At 37.8% G+C, this 20,711-nt stretch overlaps 1 protein-coding gene across 3 annotated transcripts in view; it reads left to right on the top strand.

The window, feature by feature from the left end:
* The window catches only part of PTN (pleiotrophin), a 116,181-nt gene extending 95,706 nt beyond the window's left edge, over nt 1-20,475 (top strand). For 2 of the 3 annotated variants that reach the window (XM_003813429.6, XM_063606391.1), the window contains one exon: nt 19,741-20,475. In XM_003813429.6, coding sequence (XP_003813477.1) covers nt 19,741-19,796 — 56 coding nt within the window. In that variant the 3' untranslated portion in view covers nt 19,797-20,475. The remainder of the gene's footprint in view (nt 1-19,740) is intronic. The other variant, XM_008965987.5, reaches the window with a different exon arrangement.
* The last annotated feature ends 236 nt before the right edge of the window (nt 20,476-20,711 follow it).

Raw genomic sequence — 20,711 nt, 5'->3', positions numbered from 1 at the left:
TAATTGCCTTTGAAATAGGAGAAGGTGAACGTTGTCTTTTTTCTTTTTAATTTTTGTGGATATATGGTAGGTGTATATATTTATGGGGTACATGAGATGTTTTGATACAGGCCTGCAATATGAAATAAGCATATTATGGAGAATGCAGTGTCCATCCCCTCAAGCATTTATCCTTGGAGTAACAAACAACCTAATCACACTCTTTGCGTTATTTTAAAATATACACTTATTATTGACTATATAGTCACCCTGTTGTGCTATCAAATAGTAGGTCTTATTCATTCTTTCTATTTTTTTGTACCCATTAACCATCCCAACCACCCATCACTACCCTTCCCAGCCTCTGTTAACCATCCTTCTACTCTCTATGTCCTTGAGTTTGTTTTGATTTTAGATCCCACAAATAAGTGAGGACACGCAGTGTTTCTCTTTCTGTGCCTGTCTTATTTTACTTAACCTAATGATCTCCATTTCTATCCATGTTGTTGAAAATGACTGAATCTCATTCATTTTAATGGCTGAATTGTACTCCATTATGTATATGTACCACATTTTCTTTATCTGTTCATCCGTTGATGGCCACTTAGGTTGCTTCCAAATCTTAGCTATCATAAACAGTGCTGCAACAAACATAGGGGTACAGATATCTTTTCAATATACTGATTTCCTTTATTTTGGGTGGAAGCTGCAGTAGTCATTTAACTAAACTTTTCTCAAAATGATGCATTTATAAATTATTTTCTTCCTTCAGGAAAGAGTACATCATCAACATTTTTTCTTATGTTAATTCAATATGTGAAGGAGATAGAAGTAGGGAACTCACTAATTTTGAATTGGACACTGGGGTAGGAGCTCCTAGTCATTTAATTTAAGCCTTAAAGCAACTTTAAGCATACATTTTATTTATCCTACTTTATATATGAAAAAGCATAGGCTCAGAAATGTTAGGCAACTCACTTGAGGTTTCACAGCTTGCAAGCGGTGCAACCAGATTCAAATTTAAAGTCAGACTGATACCAAAGACCCACTGCCTTTTCAACTGCACAATGCTGCTTCTTGGTATTATAAACCCATGCAACGCTGGTCACATTTATTAGATGAATCTTTATGTCTAGAAGCTTTAAAGGGTTGAGCTTCTGGGGACCTTGCCTAATGTCTGATCTAATATCCACATAACAAATGAGGACAGAGAAAATCAATGACTTATCCATGTCCATTCTGTTTCCTGGTAGTGGAGTGAGTTCCAGGTTTTGTTCTCTTTTGATGTCATTTTTCTGCCTTATTTCAAACATGAGAATTATAGGAAAGGGAATTTTTATAGTGATCAGTAAAGGGCATTGCAGTCATGAGGAAAATCAGTGGTTTTCAAAATATGAGTTTAATTACAGTCATGTGTCACTTAACAACAGGGATATGTTCTAAGAAATGTATCCTTAGGTGATTTCATTCTCATGTGAACATCATAGGGTGCACTTATACAAGTGTAGATGTGTAGCCTACTGTGCCCCTAGGCTGTAAGGTATAGCTGATTGCTCCTAGGCTGCAAATCTATACAGCATGTTACTGTACTGAATACTGTAGGTTATTGTAACACAATGATAGGTATTTGTGTATCTAAACATGTCTAATTATTGAAAAGATATAGTAAAAATATGGTATAAAAGAAAAAATGGTACATCTCTGTAGGGCACTTACCGTGAATGGAGCTTGCAGGACTGGAATTTGCTCTGGGTGAGTCACTGAATGAACAGTGAGTGAATGTGAAGGCGTAGGACATTAGTGTACAATACCATAGACTCTATAAACACTGTACACTTAAGCTACACTAAATTTATGAGAAGATATTTTTCTTTCTCCAACAGTAAATGAACCTTAGCTTATGGTAACTATTTTAGTTTATAAACTTTTAAATTTATTTTAACTTTTGACTTTTTTAAAATAAGACTTAAAGTTCAAAAACATTGCATAGCTATAACAAACATATTCTTTCCTTACATCTTTATTCTATAAGTGTTTTTAAGTTTTTAAAACTTTTTGTTAAAACTAAGACACACACACATTAGCCTAGGTCTACACAGGGTCAGGTTCATCAGCATCACTGTCTTCCACCTCCACATCTTGTCCCACTGGAAGGTCTTCAGGGACAGTAACACATCATCTCCTATGATAACAATGCCTCCTCCTGGAATACCTCCAGAAGGACTTATCTGAAGCTGTTTCACAGTTAACTTTATTTTTTTAGTAAGAAGAAGGAATGCACTCTAAAATAATGATTAAAAGTATTGTATAGTAAATACATAAACCAGTAACATAGTCATTTATTATCACTCTCAAGTATTATGACTATACATAATTGTCTGTGTTACACTTTTATAAGACTAGCAGTGCAGTAAGTTTATTTACATCCGCATCACCACAGACATGTGAGTAATGTGCTGCCTTCCAATGTTAATCAGTGATAGGAATTCCTCAGCTCCACTGTACCCTAGTGGGAACACAGTTCTGTATGTGGTCCATCATTGGTTGAAACATTGCTGTGTGGTGCATAACTGTATTACGTATAATCTAGTCACTCAGCTCATCGTCAGAAAGTGCCTTCTTTTCCTGTCTTTATCATTCTAATCAAACATATGATCAGGATCTGTTTTGTTTGTTTGATATTTGCTTGTTTTTCATTTTAGAGAACTTCTTTGCTTAGTTCCTGACCACTTTTGTTTTGGGAAATGGCCGTGGATTAATATGCAAACCACTTGGTTTCAGTGTGAAAATCATACTCTTTACATTTTAGAATGAAACATAAAGATGTTGGCAAGTCTGTGAATACCCAACATTAAATTGAGGAAAGGCTGGAGAATGTCTTTGCTATTTGATTGGTAATAATAAGGCTAAAAGATTAAGTGACTTGGTTAGGAGGCTTAATATAGAGAGTTGCTATCCAAACACCAGGGAATTACTAAATATCCCGCAGAGTTTGGTTAAAAATTGCCTTAAAATTCATCATAGTCCATTCTAACAGCATTACTTCTTGAGGTATAGAAGCAATCCTTCCTATTGCTATGTCAATGTTGTACAGATTCCACACTCTAGCCTCAGTCTGCAATTTTGATGATACTAGATGTGAAGTTGGAAACCCTTGTTTGAAGATTCTCTTGGGTTGGAATCCCACTTAATCTGAAGAGATCATTCTCAGCAAACTATTGCAAGGACAAAGAAACCAAACCTCGCATGTTCTCACTCATAAGTGGGAATTGAACGATGAGAACACTTGGACACAGGAAGGGGGACATCACACACCGGGGCCTGTTGTGGGGTGGGAGGAGGGGGGAGGGATAGCATTAGGAGATATGCCTAATGTAAATGACAAGTTAATGGGTGCAGCACACCAACATGGCACACGTATACATATGTAACAAACCTGCACATTGTGCACATGTACCCTAGAACTTAAAGTAAAAAAGAAAAAATTCTGAAGAGACCTTTTAGCTATCCACTTTGATATTGTATACTAAGAAGAAGAGGGAATATTCATGCTCTTATGCAGAAATAAGAATTGAAATGTGCACATCTGGAATTTAGCTTTCCTGGAGATGGAGGCAGTATTACTCTGGGAAAGGTTCATTGCTTGACTGAAAGATTGTAGCTGGAATTTGCTTAATGATTACCAGAGTCTGGCAGGGATAAATTGGTGAACAATTGTGTTGGACACTTGAGATTTTAATTTCTTAAGAAAAGAGATTGAGTTTAATTAATATAGATTAATTAAATTAGTTAAAACATTGTATCTGTCAAAAGCTTTTAGATACAGCGAGATCTACTCTAGCTCGTTAAGCAAAAGAGGTCTATTCAAGGGTATTATATAGTTCAAAGAATCTCCGGGAGGGCCAAAGATCTGGCTTGGATGCTGCAAGACCAGGAATAATGCAGCCAAAGTCAACAGATCCGGGAGAAATATCTACTCACACCACATGTCACTGATCCAGCAGAAACCTTTCTGCTGCAATTACTGTCTGTTCAGCACATATAATGCTTAGAACTGAACACTGGAAAGTCCGCCACAGGTGACCCTCCGAAACCAGTCACTTCTGCCCCCTTTCTTGAGGGACTATCCAATCTCCCCACATTTGGCCCCTGCTTCTAGTTGGTCACGTCTACCTCCACATCTCATTTAAGCATGTCTGCTTAATAGAAATTTGGTCACATGGAAAATCCTGCTATGAAGGAGCTTGGAAAATGTTAACTTTCTAGATTCTACCTCTAAACACAAGAAGGGAAGCTTCAAGGGTCTTGCATGCCATGTAGTGAGCAAATCTACCACAGTGTGCAAGAATGTCAGAATGTGGTGGTGTATATCATTAGACTTACCCCTCTCTCCTGTGGGGCTAGATGATGCATTGATGCTACTCCATGGGGAAAAAATTGCCAAGGGTAATCTTACATTAGAACTGTTGAGTACACCATTGTACAGACAGTTGGGTCTCTCCTCACTGGAATTACCAGTCACTTTTTATTTTCTGTGGGAATAATTGATCTGCAAACAAGGAAGAAAGTTGGAAAACAGAGTCTGTCTCTGCTAACGGCTTTGTATAAACTGTCAGAGCAGGCCGGGCACAGTGGCTCACACCTGTAATCCCAGCACTTTGGGAGGCTGAGGTGGGCGGATCACGAGGTCAAGAGATCGAGACCATCCTGGCCAACATGGTGAAACCCCATCCCTAATAAAAATACAAAAATTAGATGGGCATGGTGGTGCATACCTGTAGTCCCAACTACTTGGGAGGCTGAGGCAGGAGAATCGCTTGAACCCAGGAGGCAGAGGTTGCAGTGAGTCAAGATCGTGCCACTGCACTCTAGCCTGGCGACAGAGAACTCTTCAGAGGTCAAATAACTCTTCTCCAAGCCACACGTGTTTTTCAGTGGTCCCCTTAGATGATGGCTCACTATGGAATTAGAAGATGGCAAGAACAAGCATCCCTGCCCGGATGGACCCGTCTGTGGGGGTGCTGTGGCTCTATAGGCAGTCCTGTCTGTGTGGGTCAGGGGACGGTGCAGCCCATGGAGCAGGCTTCTGGTATTTGTCACTGGAGTGCAGAGCCAAGCTAAAGCAGGGGCTGGGGCTTGTGTGGGAGGCTCCAGTGAGAGCTGAGAGGTTCCTTCAGGCCACAGGTGATATTGCCTAATGATCATCTTGGAACATTCTAGTATCTTGGGTTATTGTTCACCTGGCAATTGTTAGTTGTTACTTTTTAAATCAGATGCATAAATGAAGGGTGTTGTGAAGCCCTTTTTAGTACAGATAAGCCAGCTACAAAGTTTATCTGGAAAAGGGGAATTCTCAGATTGTTTTTTGGGACAGGCAGAGATGGGCACACAGGGAGAGATATCTATGCTACAGGTGAGTCAGGGAATGAATGTCAGTCCCTCCTGCTGTCCATACCAAGCCACACGCTGCTGTTACCAGATCCTTGTTCAATTTTCCTGCTCTCGATAACCTCAATTCTTTTTCTTCCTTTCCAGCTATTTCTGAAAGTTTTGCCATCTTGCTGCTCTTTTTTGGAAAGCCGCCTAGCCCTCTCTTATGTTTGACAATTCATCTTTAAAGATCAAAAGAACAGAAACTGTTTAAGTGCAAGACTCAACTGTGTGCAGGACACAGCTTTTGGCAGCTGATTATTAAATGGGAAAAAAGGGGTCAGGAAAGTGATATTCCCAGCATTCTCAATTCTCTCCCCAGCTAAATAGATTCTTTTGTTAGTTCTTTTAAAGATAAAAGAAGTTCCCCCCAACATTTCTGTCTATGTTCTGGGCTCTGACATCCCTCAGGAGTGAGCATGGCAACACTGTATGGATGGGCTTTGCTAGGCTGGGAGACTTTTAACTGTGTTGAGAGAGGTGAGGGGGCAGAATCCCACCACAGGCTGGCCTGGGACTGGCTCCCTCCCCTCAAAGGCCCCCTGAAGAGGTTGATGATTACTGCCCTTGTACTTGGCCAGAAGAGGCAGCATGGGGTGCCCTGTGGGAATTCTGTTCCTCTTGATCAGAGGAAAACACTTGTACTCCGTTGGGTCTCAAGTTTTTATTTCTTTTTTATTCTGCTTGTGAAAACATCTTTCAACACCTATGTTTTATTTTCCATCCATGATACCGTACTAGAAGTGGGGAGATCTAATTCTATCCTTTTCTTAGTAGAATGATACCTATTTTGTCTTCTCTAAATTAGAGTTGACAGTGAATATACCATAGGATTGTTATAAAGACAAAATGAAGCACTATAAGTAAGAATGCTTGGTAAATATGCAGTATTTTAAAGACTATTTCCTTTCTTCCAAATGAATTTCTTGAAGTAGGTGTTTTACCCTCAGCACCTTTTCAGGCAAAAGGAGAATTATGGTGATTACAACAATAGTGATTATAGTTTATATTTACGGAGAGCTTAGTGTGTTTTGAGTAAAGTTTAGTGCATTGCTCACACAGGGTGTCATTTAATATTCACAAAACTCTGTGAAATAGTTACTGTTATATTTATTTTTACATACAAGGAAACTGAGGCTATAGAGAATTTAGATAATGATATGGCTCTGTTTCCCGACACAAATCTCATCTCCAGTTGTAACTCCTAGGTGTTGAAGGAGGGACCTGGTGGGAGGGGATTGTATCGTGGGGGTGGTTTGCCTCTTGCCGTTCTCCTGATAGTGAGTGAGTTCTCACGAGAGTTGATGGTTTTAAAGTGTGGCACTTCCTTGCTCTCGCTGTCTCTCCTGCTGCCATGTAAAACGTACCTTGTTTTCCCTTCGCCTTCAGCCATGATTGTAAGTTTCCTGAGACCTCTCCAGCCATGCAGAACTGTGAGTCAATTAAACCTCTTTTGTTTATATATTACCCAGTCTCAGGTAATGTCTTTACAGCAGTGTGAAAATGAACTAATACATATACCTAGCACAAGGTTATACCACTAATATGCAGAGGACTTAAATGCAAGGCGGTCGACTCTGGAGCTCCTGCAGCATGCACAGCTCCTTCTTCTGTGTCATTCCATACAGGTATCTAAGTTTCTTACCTAAGAAAGTGAATGAATTTTAGACCCACCCTGACTCCTTAGCAGGCTGTCTTGCTCATGTATCTTCCTGGCTGGGCACTTGCCTGATCTTTCTCTAGACATTGCTTACAAGCTCTGCCCCAGCCATACCAAACTCCCAAACTCCAGGAGACGGCAGACTGGGCCATGATTTCTTATGTGTCCATTTCTTTGCATCTGTAGTTCTTGAAACCTGGAACTGTTTTCCTTCTTCTATTCTTTCATACATTTCTACTGTTCTTTCAGCAAATATTTTAGCGAGCAAGTGCTATGTGCTCTAGTTAGCACCAGGGATAAATTAATGACCTTACTGGTCTTACAGTATAGTAGGAGAAGCAGAGGGATAAATTCCAGTGTACCACATAGAGTGGCAAATGCTATGAGACAGAGAAGTGGAGAGTCCTTTAGCATCGTTTCTAATGTATTCATGTTTTTATAAAATCTATTAAGAGCCTGCAGTGGAGCACACAGTATGTTAAGTGCTAGTGATATTAGACAAACACGGTTCCTTCCCTCTGACTGCTGTGTTCTACTGGTGGTGGTGGTGGGTAGACAATGAAGGAAAAAGAGAAATAAATAATAACTAAATCAGTAAATACCTCTTGGCATAAGTGACCTTAAAAACTAAACAGAACCAAGTGATAGAGTGATGGGAAAGGTGTACGTGAGATAGAGTAATCGGGGAAAGCCTCTCGGACAAGGTAACTTTTGAACTTGGTTTGGAAGAGAGAGAAGGGGCTAGCCATACTGGTGTTCTAAACGAAACAAGCGGAAGTTCAAAGTCCTTCAGGCCAAAGAGAGCTTGTTTTGCTCAATGACTAGAAAAGGGATCAGTGTTAAAACTTGCCAGACTTCCCTTCCCAAATATTAAGTCACGGTCTCCTCTGAGAGGACATGTCACTCCTGTGATAAGGCATCCATTATGCTGTACCGAGGGCATGTTTCCCTCTCCTAACAGGCAAACTCTTCGTATACTACAACTTATTCACTTTTGAAAATTATATCATATACTATGCAGCCATAAAAAATGATGAGTTCATGTCCTTTGTAGGGACATGGATGAAATTGGAAATCATCATTCTCAGTAAACTATCGCAAGAACAAAAAACCAAACACCGCATATTCTCACTCACAGGTGGGAATTGAACAATGAGAACACATGGACACAGGAAGGGGAACATCACACTCTGGGGACTGTTGTGAGGTGGGAGGAGGGGGGAGGGATAGCATTGGGAGATATACCTAATGCTAGATGACGAGTTAGTGGGTGCAGCGCACCAGCATGTCACATGTATACATGTGTAACTAACCTGCACACTGTGCACATGTACCCTAAAACTTAAAGTATAATAATAAAAAATAAATAAATAAATAAATAAATAAATAAAAAAGAATTACATCTTATAGTCCCTAGCCCATGAGAAAACTCAAGGAAGAATACTGACTTGAATGAATGAATGATGTATCCAACTAAATTGTCCTGGTCTAGCTCACTAGGCTACATCATTCACACTGGCTTCAAAAATGTGTAGAGAAATCACTGTGAAGGCACAATGAGCTCACTTGGGATCAGAGTCATTTGTGTGTTTTACTCCCCCTCCTTATTGAAGAATTTTTGGTCCTAATTGCTGGGGCAGCTGTGAGAACTAGCAGCTATAAATATTTGTAGGTTTACTTCAAACTGTGTGTCTGCTTTCATCTCCCTGGGCACATTCCATGCTCAGAGGGTCATTAGCTGTGTACTCACAAAACAGCTATAGAGTAATTAGTACTAAGGAAAGCTGCATATTAGTTATTGGGTTTTGGGACCTCCTTTTTGCTTCCTGAAGCTTTTGCATTTCTGTCTTCTAACTTCCGAATTGAGGCTTTCTGCTTGTGTTTTAAGTTGTACCTGTTGTTATTTATTGAGTATTGTAAAAGTGTATCCTATTTATTGAGTATTTATGATATGACAGGCATTATACTAAGCCGTTAGCCTGCATTGTCTCACTCAAGCTGCATGGCAGCTAAAGTAGTTTTATTTGTATTTTACAAAATAACACACTAAGGTTGCAACTTGCACAAAGTTACCCAGACAGTGAATGATCAGTCTTGAACTTGAAGTCAGGACAGTCTGTTTCCAGAGTTCTTTTCCGTTGTACCAGTGCTTCCCAAACCAAGTGATCACTGCCGGATCTCTTTAGGTATTCTAAAAGAAATTAATAATTTGTTTTTTGTTTCCATGATAATCCTAAACATTCGTATAAGCATATTCAGAGTTATTTATGACTGATTGAGCCCTGTTGGATAATTTCTGGCCTGAGCTTGTCTTTGTATAAAAATTACTCTGAAAACAAATGATCACTCTTAGTGCTGCATTTTCAATCTAGGGTTCTTTAAAGCAGCTATGTTCCTTGAGAGTAAGGGTGAACAGCAAGGTGACTTGTTAACCCAGAGCTCTCCCAGGCTGGGCCCTGGCCTGGATTCATGATTGCCTTCCCTCCGCCATGACATTCCTAGCAATTCTGGTGCTTCACCACAATTTGAGGGATGGCTGTCCTGGTAACTGGAACTGCTGGTGGAGACACTTGGCACACTCCCAGTCTGCTCTGCTTCTCACTGATGCAAACCTACAGGGAAATCAGAGCAAGCTTGTTGTTGCTCAGTGCACAGAGGCCATGAAAATAAAATAATAAAGACTTTTTCTAGAGGAGTAAACAATATTTGTAGAAGAACTCATCAGGAATCCAAAGAGCAAGAAGGAAGTAAAATTGTTCTAGCGTCCTAGTGTTCATGCATGCAGGCGGCAAGGCCCACAGATATTGATGACAGGTTAACACATTCATGGCCCTTTCTTTTGCTAGGCTTTCAAAAATTATTTTTACCCTTACAGAAAATAGAAAAAAACATTTTCAGATCTTCACCTAGATGTACAAGAGTAATAAATTAAGCGGCTCTGAAGGCTGCTATCTAAAAACATGTAAAGTATAGAGAAAGATCTTCAGATCTACCTTTTGCTGCTGCTGCTATAGACAGATTGCTGGGTCTTTTGGGGCAGAAGAAATCACGTGGTGGGGAATAGCTCACCTGCTTACAGCTGGGAGGACATGTTTGAAGGGGGGTGAAAGAATTAATGCGGTAAGATTTGTGAAATCACTGGTGAGCATAAAACCTTATATTGCTTAGCACCTAAGTTACATATTTAAATGACTTAAAATTTAAAAATTATTTAATTCTGGAGGACAAATTTAAAAATAACAATAAACTAACATCCTATTTTTCACCTCTACAGCTAGTGAGGATGCTCTGAAGGATACACAAAAATGAAATATAGTCTGAAATCGAATTCGCGGATGCATTAGTCTGCTAGGGCTGTCGTGACAAAGTACCATAGACTCAGTAGATTAAATATAACTTTATTTTCTCATAGTTCTGGAGTCTGAAAGTCTGAGATCAAGGTATTGTCAGGGTTGGTGCCCTATGAGGCCCTTCTTCCTGGTTTATAGACAGCTGTCTTTTCCTTGTGTCCTCACTATATGTGTCTGTGTTCAAATTTCCTCTTCTTGTAAATGCACCAGTCATATTGGATTAGGGTCTATCTGAATGCCCTCATTTTAATTTAATTGCCTCTGTAAAGACTCTATCTCTAAAATATGTTCTCACTCTGAGATACAAGGGTTAGGAGTTCAGTATGAATTTTCAGGAGGGATGCAAGTCAGGCCATAATAACTGATTCTATTTAACTATATCTATATCTATAATTTTTTGAACCAAAAGAAAGATTTATTTGGTAATGAATAGGAAAAACATTTATGGGACTGTACCTACTAAAATTTTAAATATACTGGAGTTCAAACTTTGCCCTTTTTTCACAGATTATAATTTGATTTCCTAGTAGTGCTGGCTATATTATATTAGAGTAAACATTAGATATGATCATAGAAAATAATGATTAGCTAAGTGTGAACTACTTATTACTGTTTATAATACTACATTTCATTTCTAATTTACAATAGTTTATAATAAGGCAAATTTTCTACCTCTGCCCTCATTATTGCAGAAATAAGCTCCTCATTATTGCAGAAATAAGCTCTTAAATATTTAAATGTCATATTAGAGACAAATCGTTCTTTTGTGTTTAGGTATAGAGGTCAATGAATCTGTGGTGTGGGATGGTCACTGTCAAGAAGTGTAAAATCTTGAGAGTGGTCTACAGATTGAGGAAGGGCAGAGGCTTTTGCTAAGCAAAAGAAACTCAGCATTAATCCCACATCTGTGGTTTTCTCTCTCTCTGTCTGTGTATGTGTATGTGTGTCTGTAAATAACAAATAAGGATGGTATACATGTTTTGAGCTAAAACTAGGAGTTTAAATGACAATTTTCTACTTGGTATACATATATGTATGGGTCAGATCAGGGACTGATCCCAACACGCTCATGTGTGGCTGATTCCCCCACCCCTGACTCTACTGTATAAAGAAAGTGCATCCTAAATGGGCCCTTTATGATTTGGAGAAGCTATAGATATCTCAATTCCTTCTTATAGAGAAGGGAAAATGGACAGACAGGAGTGGGGAGAGTTTGAGAAGATGGTAGAGAGGAGTGTTTGGGTGAAGGGAGATGGATTCATCTACTGATGCAACTGGTGAGTTTATTTGAAAAATAACTGACATGTTGGGGACTTTTATTAATTTTGTTCTGCATGGTTGATGAAGTAATTTCATCTTCACTAAACCTTCTATTAAATCTACTTTATTCACTATTGCTTTCATAGCTAAACTTTCTATTTTTAGGAGATGCAGTTAAATGCTGGGCCGCCTCCCAAAGTGAGTGGGGGGGACAAAACAGGTTCCTGAAATTGTCTAGATGTGTTTAGTCTGCATCTAGACACAAATATATGTACTATCTTTTATTCACATATACTTGATATCAGAAAGCAAATGAGTGCAGAAGAGCAGATAGTTGAGCAGGAGTAGAAGGTATTGCTACAAAATAGAGTTGATGAATGAAGAGGAAGGTGGACAGTGAGGGAAAGAAGAGGTGTGGATGAAGCAAAGTATCAGCATGTGGGTAGCACTGAGGGGCGGTATGCATGTACACGTTTTCCACACATATCATAGAAGTAAATGCATTGAGTCCATAAAAGAGGAAATGAAACAAGTGATGCTACAAAATAGGAAATCAAAGAAGAAACAACAAAATTATTGCATAGGCATTGGACTGAACTACATCTGTGAATAATACATTAAGCAAATGTTTAAAAGATTATACTTTTGATTTTTAACAGAAATATGTTTCTGTATTTTGCCACTTAATTTATGCTACTCATTTAAACTGAAATATTTGGAAATTGAATGAATAGTGCCATGTTAGGCAGCCTAGCCAACCAGTACCTGGATTTTAGTTCCTGAATCACTGAGCTGTATGTTCACAATTCGACAAGCCTTGTTATCAGTTCTGAGGCATAGCTGACATGGGGCGAGGGATTAGGTAGTTCTAGATGACTAGGCAGTTAATTCTTAAGCACAGGTGAGTTACTTTAAATAGGTTCACAAAGCGTTAAAAGGATCTTGGTGATATCCAGGCTTTTGAACATATTTACATTGTGATAGTACTGTTTGACAGGGATATGATCCTTTTTCTGTAATAAGTCCTTGTGATTTATTGAACAAGTCTCCGAAAGTGAAGTTTCAGTGGTCTTGATGGTATGCTTCCAGCTGTTCCTTTTCAGCTGTCTCTCTTGACCTCTGCAATGTGCATTTCTGAATGATTTTAGCTTCTTTTAGCTAAAGTGAATTCTATCTCTTAGAAGGTGCACATTTTATATTTCTATTCTAATCAATACTTCCTCCCACTGCTTTAATGACCCAAAGACACTTTATTTAAGTCAGCAGCGAACAGGGCCTGAGTCACTTTAGTTAAAATCTGGGCTCCCCTCAATCTCAAATCATTTCATCTCCTAATTTCCTTTTTAGTTTTTCTGTATACACAGCAGGCCATCTGAAAATAAGTAATCAAAGCAAGACCTTTTACTGAGAAAATGAGATAAGCTTATTTCAGAATTCTCAATTTTCTTACTTCTTGAAAAACATCTCCCCTTAAGGTCTTTGAAAAATCTTTAAATAGATGTCTTTCTCTTAAGGCCCACTTCCAATCTGATTTCTCCCAGATTTTCTTAATATTGAAAGTGGGGAGTTGATGTTTACTTATACCAACTACATGGCAATTCTATTTCCAAAGGGCTTGTGAAAAGATAGAAAACAGATGATGCTTGTTGTTTGATTATTTGCCTTTCAAGAGTAACTTTGCTGTGATAGACTCATATAAATTGCTGATAAGAATTTAAATTACTACTTCCTTTCAAAAAATAAATTTCCCAACACATATCTGGAGTTTTTAAAATGTCCTGCCCTTGGATCCAGTACATCCTTTTCTAATAATCTATACTAAGGCAAAATTTAAGCATTCGATGATTTGTGAACAAAATCAGCATTGCATCATTATTTATAATAACAAGAGGTCAGAACTATCCAACTGATGTACAAAAGATGAAAGGTTACAAAATATATGGAGTAGGATAATATAAAGGAATATTACTTGGTCACGTTTCAAAGTATATGCAATGACATGGAAAATAGATACAATTGAATTTTTAGCATAAAATACTATATCAACTGTCAATATATTCCTAAGTAAAGTCATAGAAAGAAAACATAAATAGAACTCATTGTTAAAAGTGTTGTTTCTACATTGTGAAGTTATGAGTAATATCTCTCTCTCTATGTATCTGTGTGTGTATATATATACATACATATGTATATGTATATGTGTGTGTGTGTGTGTGTGTGTGTTTCTTTGGTTTTTATATGAGTCTGTAATACTTTTTAAATGAGACAATTAATTAATATTTTTTAAGAAGAATGAAATAACCCTGAGAGGAGAAACCCTACTTTTCCTTCAGGGTAAATCTACTGTAGGTATACTCTTTCTTTCTAGTAATTCATTATCCTTGTGGCTGCTCTGTTTTTCACAACACATGTCTCTGGATTGTAGTCGTAAATTAGCAACAAGAAAACCAGGTCTCAAAACCATAAAAATAGCTGCCACATACCCATGATCTTTAATATAAATATGTACTTTAAAGCACTTTACAATTTTGAAAGACTCTCCCATAAAGCCACCTTGAAAGTGTTGTTTGTAATGTCAGCCGTGTGAAGGCAGACTTTTGTCTTGTTCATCTTTATATCCTAGCGTCTAAAACAGTGGAGATGGAGTGCATATTTGCTGAATCAATAAATTAATGTGTTTTGAACATTAGTGGTAAGATGAGATTGCAGAGGACATAATCTCACATGATACTAACACTGGCCCTCTGAGGAGGATGTAGGTTTTATTATCCCCAGTTTATAGGAAACAGAGGCAGAATGATTGATCTGCACAAGATCACAGAGCTGGTAAGTGTCAAACATCTATTTGAACCAATTCTCTAGATTAGGGCTTAGTTCTTAGTATGATTCTAACAAAACTTCATGATTTTTTCATTGTCTCACTGTACCTAAAGGCCATGGTGTCACTTAATACATTAGCATTTATCAAGATTTTGTTTTCTATTCAGCATAGAAAAAAACACACGGGCTCAGAATTGTAACACGGCTCATATTAATTTCTACTCATTCTTCTCACTGCATTTACTGTATTAGCCCATTCTCGTGCTGCTATGAAGAAATACCCAGAACTGGGTAATTTATAAAGAAAAGAGGTTTAATTCCCTCACAGTTCCACATAGCTAAGGAGACCTCAGGAAACATCCAATCATGGCGGAAGGCACCTCTTCACAGGGTGGCAGGAAAGAGAATGAATGCAAGCAGGGGAGATGCCAGACACTTATAAAACCATCAGCTCTCATAAGACTCACTCACTATCACAGAATAGCATGGGGGAAACTGCCACCATGATCCAATTACCTCCGCCTGGTCCTGCCCTTGACACGTGGGGATTATGGGGATTACAATTCAAGGTGAGATTTGGGTGGGGACACAGAGTCAAACCATATCACTGCCTGTCTTCTTTCTTATCAGGAGTTGGTATGCATTCAAAGAATTTCCTTGGATAAATTCTGAGTTTTCTAGATTGAATATGGTGAACATGGCCCTTTGGATCCTATGATTCATAGCAATGTAAGAAGCCTGAATCCTTTCTAGAGTACTTTTTCTTAGTAAAGCCTTAGGACTTTCTGAACACTTTCAAACGTATCTTAAAACAATGTAGTTATATTTTTAAAAACCCCACAAAGTTACAAAAATACACACCTACTATTTTTTCTCATCTCTGTATCCCAATTATTATGAGTACTAGCCTCTATCAACTCAAAAACTGGCCAAAGAAAGGATGAAAGTTTGAAAACCCAGGAAGTTAAAATCTACCCAGGGCACTGCTGTGAGATTCCAGTGCAGTGATGTCCTGGTAGGAACAGAACAAGTCACCTTTCAGGCAGGTGCCCTTTACTTTCACATGTTGACAATGGCTCATTCTCTGTTTATATCCATTTCTGCTTTGCAGCCTCAATCCAGGCAGGGACAAGGGACATGTGGCCCGGGGTGTTATTTGATGTGTGGTGTATGTGTACTTCCTTCTCTTGATTTGGCTCTGTTCAATGTGAACTAAAGTGCCCTACTGTTCACATCAGGGTAGGAATCCTATTGGCTCTCAGAACCTTCTAGAGTAGCTGCTGTATGACTTCAATAAAAAAGCACTTGGCTTTAACTAATTATAGCCCTGCTCCAGGCTAATTTGTGACCCACATCTCATAGTAAACATTTCTCTCACTCTAACCTTGAAAGGAGACTAAACTAGGACAGTTTTACCCACAGAGTTTAATCAGGTCTCTGTTCTAAAGACAAAGTGTTAAGAAACCTGGATAAATTTCATATACATATGTTTGTAAGTTTTCTTCTTCATAAAATATTTGTCTTTAAAGATAGACTGAAATTTGACAAGATTCTAATTGGATTTACACTCCTTACTTTCCTTGAGAAAATACTCTTTTCTATATAGTAATGGGTTGAACTATTTCCCATTCAAGTATTCATTTATCCACTCCGCATGCAACAAGTATTTCATGAATGCTTGTTATATCCCAGGCACAGAATATACAGTTGCAAAATACAGATAGGGTCTCTATTGTCATAGGAAAGGAAAAACACATACCAAATAATTAGAGACAAAATTAATAGTTCAATTCTAATTTTGGAAAAATCAATGGGAGGCACAATGAGAGTGTCTGTGCACGGAATCTGCTTATCTGAGAGCTCTTGGAGGGCTTCCCTGAGAAAATGCAGTTGAGGCTAAGATTTTAAGGATGACTAGGTGCTGACTGTGCAAATTGGGGTAGTAGGAGAAGGAACACTCAGACCAAGAGGAAATAATATGAAAAGGATAAGATGGAAAGAAGCAAAGAAAATTCAAAGGACCTTCATAAGGAAGATGGGTGAGACATATTATCACCATGTTATGGATCCATTTATTTTCACTAAAGCTTTACTAATCAGCTTTTATACACAAGGCCCTGTGCCATGGGCTGGAGGTACAACAGAGAGTAGAAACTGCACCCTCTCGCAGCTTGTATTTTGGTGGCAGTTACAATGCTAGAGATAGGTGCTCTAACAAGAGCAGGAAAGAGAAACAACTTCTAACTCACACTGCGAGGTCAGCAAACTAGAAGTGATGTCAATGCTGGTACCTGAAGGATGGGAGGCTTTAATGAGACAAATGTCGTAGTGGAAGTGTGGGGTTGATGAAATGAAGAGTGAATTTGAAGGCCAGAGACCAGAGAGAAAAACAGACAAACAGAAAAGATGTATTTGGGGAACTAAAATAAGCATAAGTATGAAGATGGAAGTAAAGAGGGGCAATGTGAATGTTTCAGTTTCTTCATCTATTACATAAGGGAGTTGGACCACGTTCTTTCTGGGTCATAGATTTTGTGATACTATTTTAAACCCCTCATGTATACTAGGTAAAGATTGAGAGGTTGTTAATAAGTTTTTGAGGCCACAGAGATAAGCAGTGACAAAGCTCATTTAGCCTGTCAGTTGAATGTACATAAAAGTCACAAAAAACTGCTTTTGATTGGAAGCAATATTACTGACCTGATTTTTTTTCACAAAAATTTGAACACTTTGTTATGTAAAAAACTAAACTGACCTCATTGCAAATATGAATTCTTCCCTCCTTCCACTACTTTTTACTGAAGACTCTTCATTTTTCTCTTTAGATTGAGCCCAGAGTGGACTCAAGTTCTGCAGCGTGTCCGGACAGTACCATGATTACTTGCCACTTGTGTCAGAAGAATAAGTTGATTGACATTGTACAAATTTAATAAGCAAATTGTTGATTTCCTGGTATTTAGCAAGTTGTCAATTAAGGAATAAAACACCAATGTCAGGTTCAGGGTTACCTAAGAATGTGCTCTTGCCTTTACCAAGAAGAATTTGGTGACAGATTCCTATTCCCAAAGTGTTCTTTGAAATGGACAACCTTACATTAACAGATCAAATAGTGTCCAATGTTCAGAATAATTTTAAGTTTTATGAAACTTTTATACAAAAACCTGATTAGTATGTCATCTGCTTAGACTTATGTATGAAATAGGAACATGTTAGCCAAAATATGAAAATTGCTACTTAGATATCCACTCTACTGGAGACCTAGAAGATAACAAGTTCCTGAGGGTTTTCCAGGAAGGGACATGAGGAAACTGAGACAGGGAAAACCAGAGTTAGGTCTCAGTTGAAATCCTACATTGTTCTCTGAAGATACCATCCTAATATACAGCTGTTGCCTAAAATGTTGACCAAAAATTGGGAATTATTACATTTTCAGACACTGAATAATTTTTCAGAAATTACACATAATGTCTCCTTTGATCTAAAAGGTATCTTTCACTTGGAAATTCTGGTCATTACACCTCTCATAGGGTGAAAGAAAGATATTTGAGAAAACAAACAAAAATAGAGAGCGTGAAAGGTTAAATTTCTTTAGTATAGAAATGGGTCAAACTTGGGAAGTCATGAATGGAATGAATACAATTATGGACAACAATTTAGCCTGGGTTTAGAAACTGCTGACCCAATTGCATATAGTGTACCCTTGAAGTTTGAGTAAAGGAAGATTAGGACAATTACATTGAACAGAAATACTACTAGTGTGTAATGGACTTTGGAACCTACTTGAAGAGGTCATGAAGATAGTATATAGAAATGGAAAATTTCCAGCTCTACTTATGAGCTGAGAAATATACAATATTTCTAGTTGGCATCATATCATATCTTCTGTCGTCATAAGTCTTATGGTCCTCTTGGACACAGGCTGTATGCTCCAGTGAACAATGACCTCATCCCTGTTGGTCATTGTTTTTGTCCCAGTGACCCTATGTTGCTTAGCACATTCATTGACCTGCTCAATCAATATGCCTTGATAATGATTAAGGATTTTAATTACACAGGGTAATGATCTCTTGTTCTTGCTCTATTATCACACTAATGATAAATGCTAACCTTAATTGAGCACATGCTATTGTATCATGTTCTGTTCTCAGTAGATTTTATAGAACAGGTTTAATTTGGATATAAACCGTATGGTTACTATCATATGCTATGGTACTTTTCATATGCCTATTTAAAGATGAGTAATCTAAGAAACAAATACATTAATTAACTTTCTCAGTGTCTCACAGTAACTTAATGATGTGGCCAGGATTTAAACTTCAGCAGTCTGACCCCAGAGCCTGTACTTAACCAGTATATTTCTGCCACTACTATGGACCAAATTGGAGAAGTGGCTCAGAAATATTTAGCAATATCCCCTCACTTGCTAACCCAGTGACTCTGACCATTTTTGTCTTTGGAGCCAAATTAGATGTGTTCTATTCTATATTGCATTCTCCTGTTAGGAAAAGAGAAGTGGAAAGATGGTTGAATGGAAAAGAATGGAGTCTTTTGATTGAAATCCTCAATGTTTTACTTTCCTACAGCCTATGTTGACACATTCCATTTGTTTTGCCCCAAACTAGGAGTTCCTGTAGGCAAAGCTCCAGAGAGAGTACATATGGTTTATAGCCGGTTCTTTCTACATAGATAGCTGGCCAAATATATAAGCAGAGGGCTGACCTGGAGTGGAACCACTTTGGAATTGTTTGCTCAGAAAATATACTACCAAAGAGTCCTACGGAAAGGGAATGGGGGAAATGAGGTGCTAAGCAGAGCTCTCGTAGCTTTTCATTGAGCAGTGACCTGGGTAATTTACTAAGAGATGTCTGCTGTATTTCTATTTTCTAACCAGGACCCCAAGTCAATATCTTGCCTATCAAACAAAGGCAACCAGTAAGATAACAGGCATTTATAGAATTAACACAGAAGCAGGCTGTGTTCCTCCTGCCCACTCTCACAGGCACTCTTTTGGCAAAAGCAGACAGACAGACAGACAGACACACACACACACACACACACACACACACACACACACGCACATACACATAGTGTTTTCTCAATTTACCAAGAGAACTACCAAGAGCAAACAACTTGTGGATCAATCTGGTCAATTATAAGAAATGTGGCTATTTCTTCCCTGCAATTTAGTAACTTGACATTTTTCTCTTTCTCTCTTTCTGTCTCTCTTTTTTGTAATCACAGCAGAATCTAAGAAGAAGAAAAAGGAAGGCAAGAAACAGGAGAAGATGCTGGATTAAAAGATGTCACCTGTGGAACATAAAAAGGACATCAGCAAACAGGATCAATTAACTATTGCATTTATATGTACCGTAGGCTTTGTATTCAAAAATTATCTATAGCTAAGTACACAATAAGCAAAAACAAAAAGAAAAGAAAATTTTTGTAGTAGCGTTTTTTAAATGTATACTATAGTACCAGTAGGGGCTTATAATAAAGGACTGTAATCTTATTTAGGAAGTTGACTTATAGTACATGATAAATGATAGACAATTGAGGTAAGTTTTTTGAAGTTATGTGACATTTTACATTAAATTTTTTTTACATTTTTTGGGCAGCAATTTAAATGCTGTGACTATGTAAACTACTTCTCTTGTTAGGTAATTTTTTTCACCTAGATTTTTTTCCCAATTGAGAAAAATATATACTAAACAAAATAGCAATAAAACATAATCACTCTATTTGAAGAAAATATCTTGTTTTCTGCCAATAGATTTTTTAAAATGTAGTCAGCAAAATGGGGGTGGGGAAGCAGAGCATGTCCTAGTTCAACGTTGACTTTTTTTTTTTTTAAAGAAAAGCATTAAGACATAAAATTCTTTCACTTTGGCAGAAGCATTTGTTTTCTTGATGAAATTATTTTTCCATCTGAGGAAAAAAATACTAGGAAAATAAATCAAGGTGATGCTGAAAAAAAAAGTTGTTTTTGTGTTCAATAATGTGATTTTGTAACCCTACTCCTTTAATCATTTATACTTCCCCAGTCAACTTATTAGCACAGAGAAATTGTCATACCAACTAGCTAAGTCACTCTTGGGCACAAAGGTCCCACAGTTTTTTTTTTTTTTTGTATTTTCTATCAGTAATTAATAGGTTAAATTGGTACTAATGAATTCAACAAAAATTTCACACTAGTCTAGGGTTTAGTGGAGCAG

This window comes from Pan paniscus, chromosome 6, assembly GCF_029289425.2.
Source record: "Pan paniscus chromosome 6, NHGRI_mPanPan1-v2.0_pri, whole genome shotgun sequence".
Classification (NCBI taxonomy): Eukaryota; Metazoa; Chordata; class Mammalia; order Primates; family Hominidae; genus Pan; species Pan paniscus.
The sequence above is the reverse complement of the archived record's forward strand: the minus strand, read 5'-3'. Positions and strand labels throughout refer to the sequence as shown.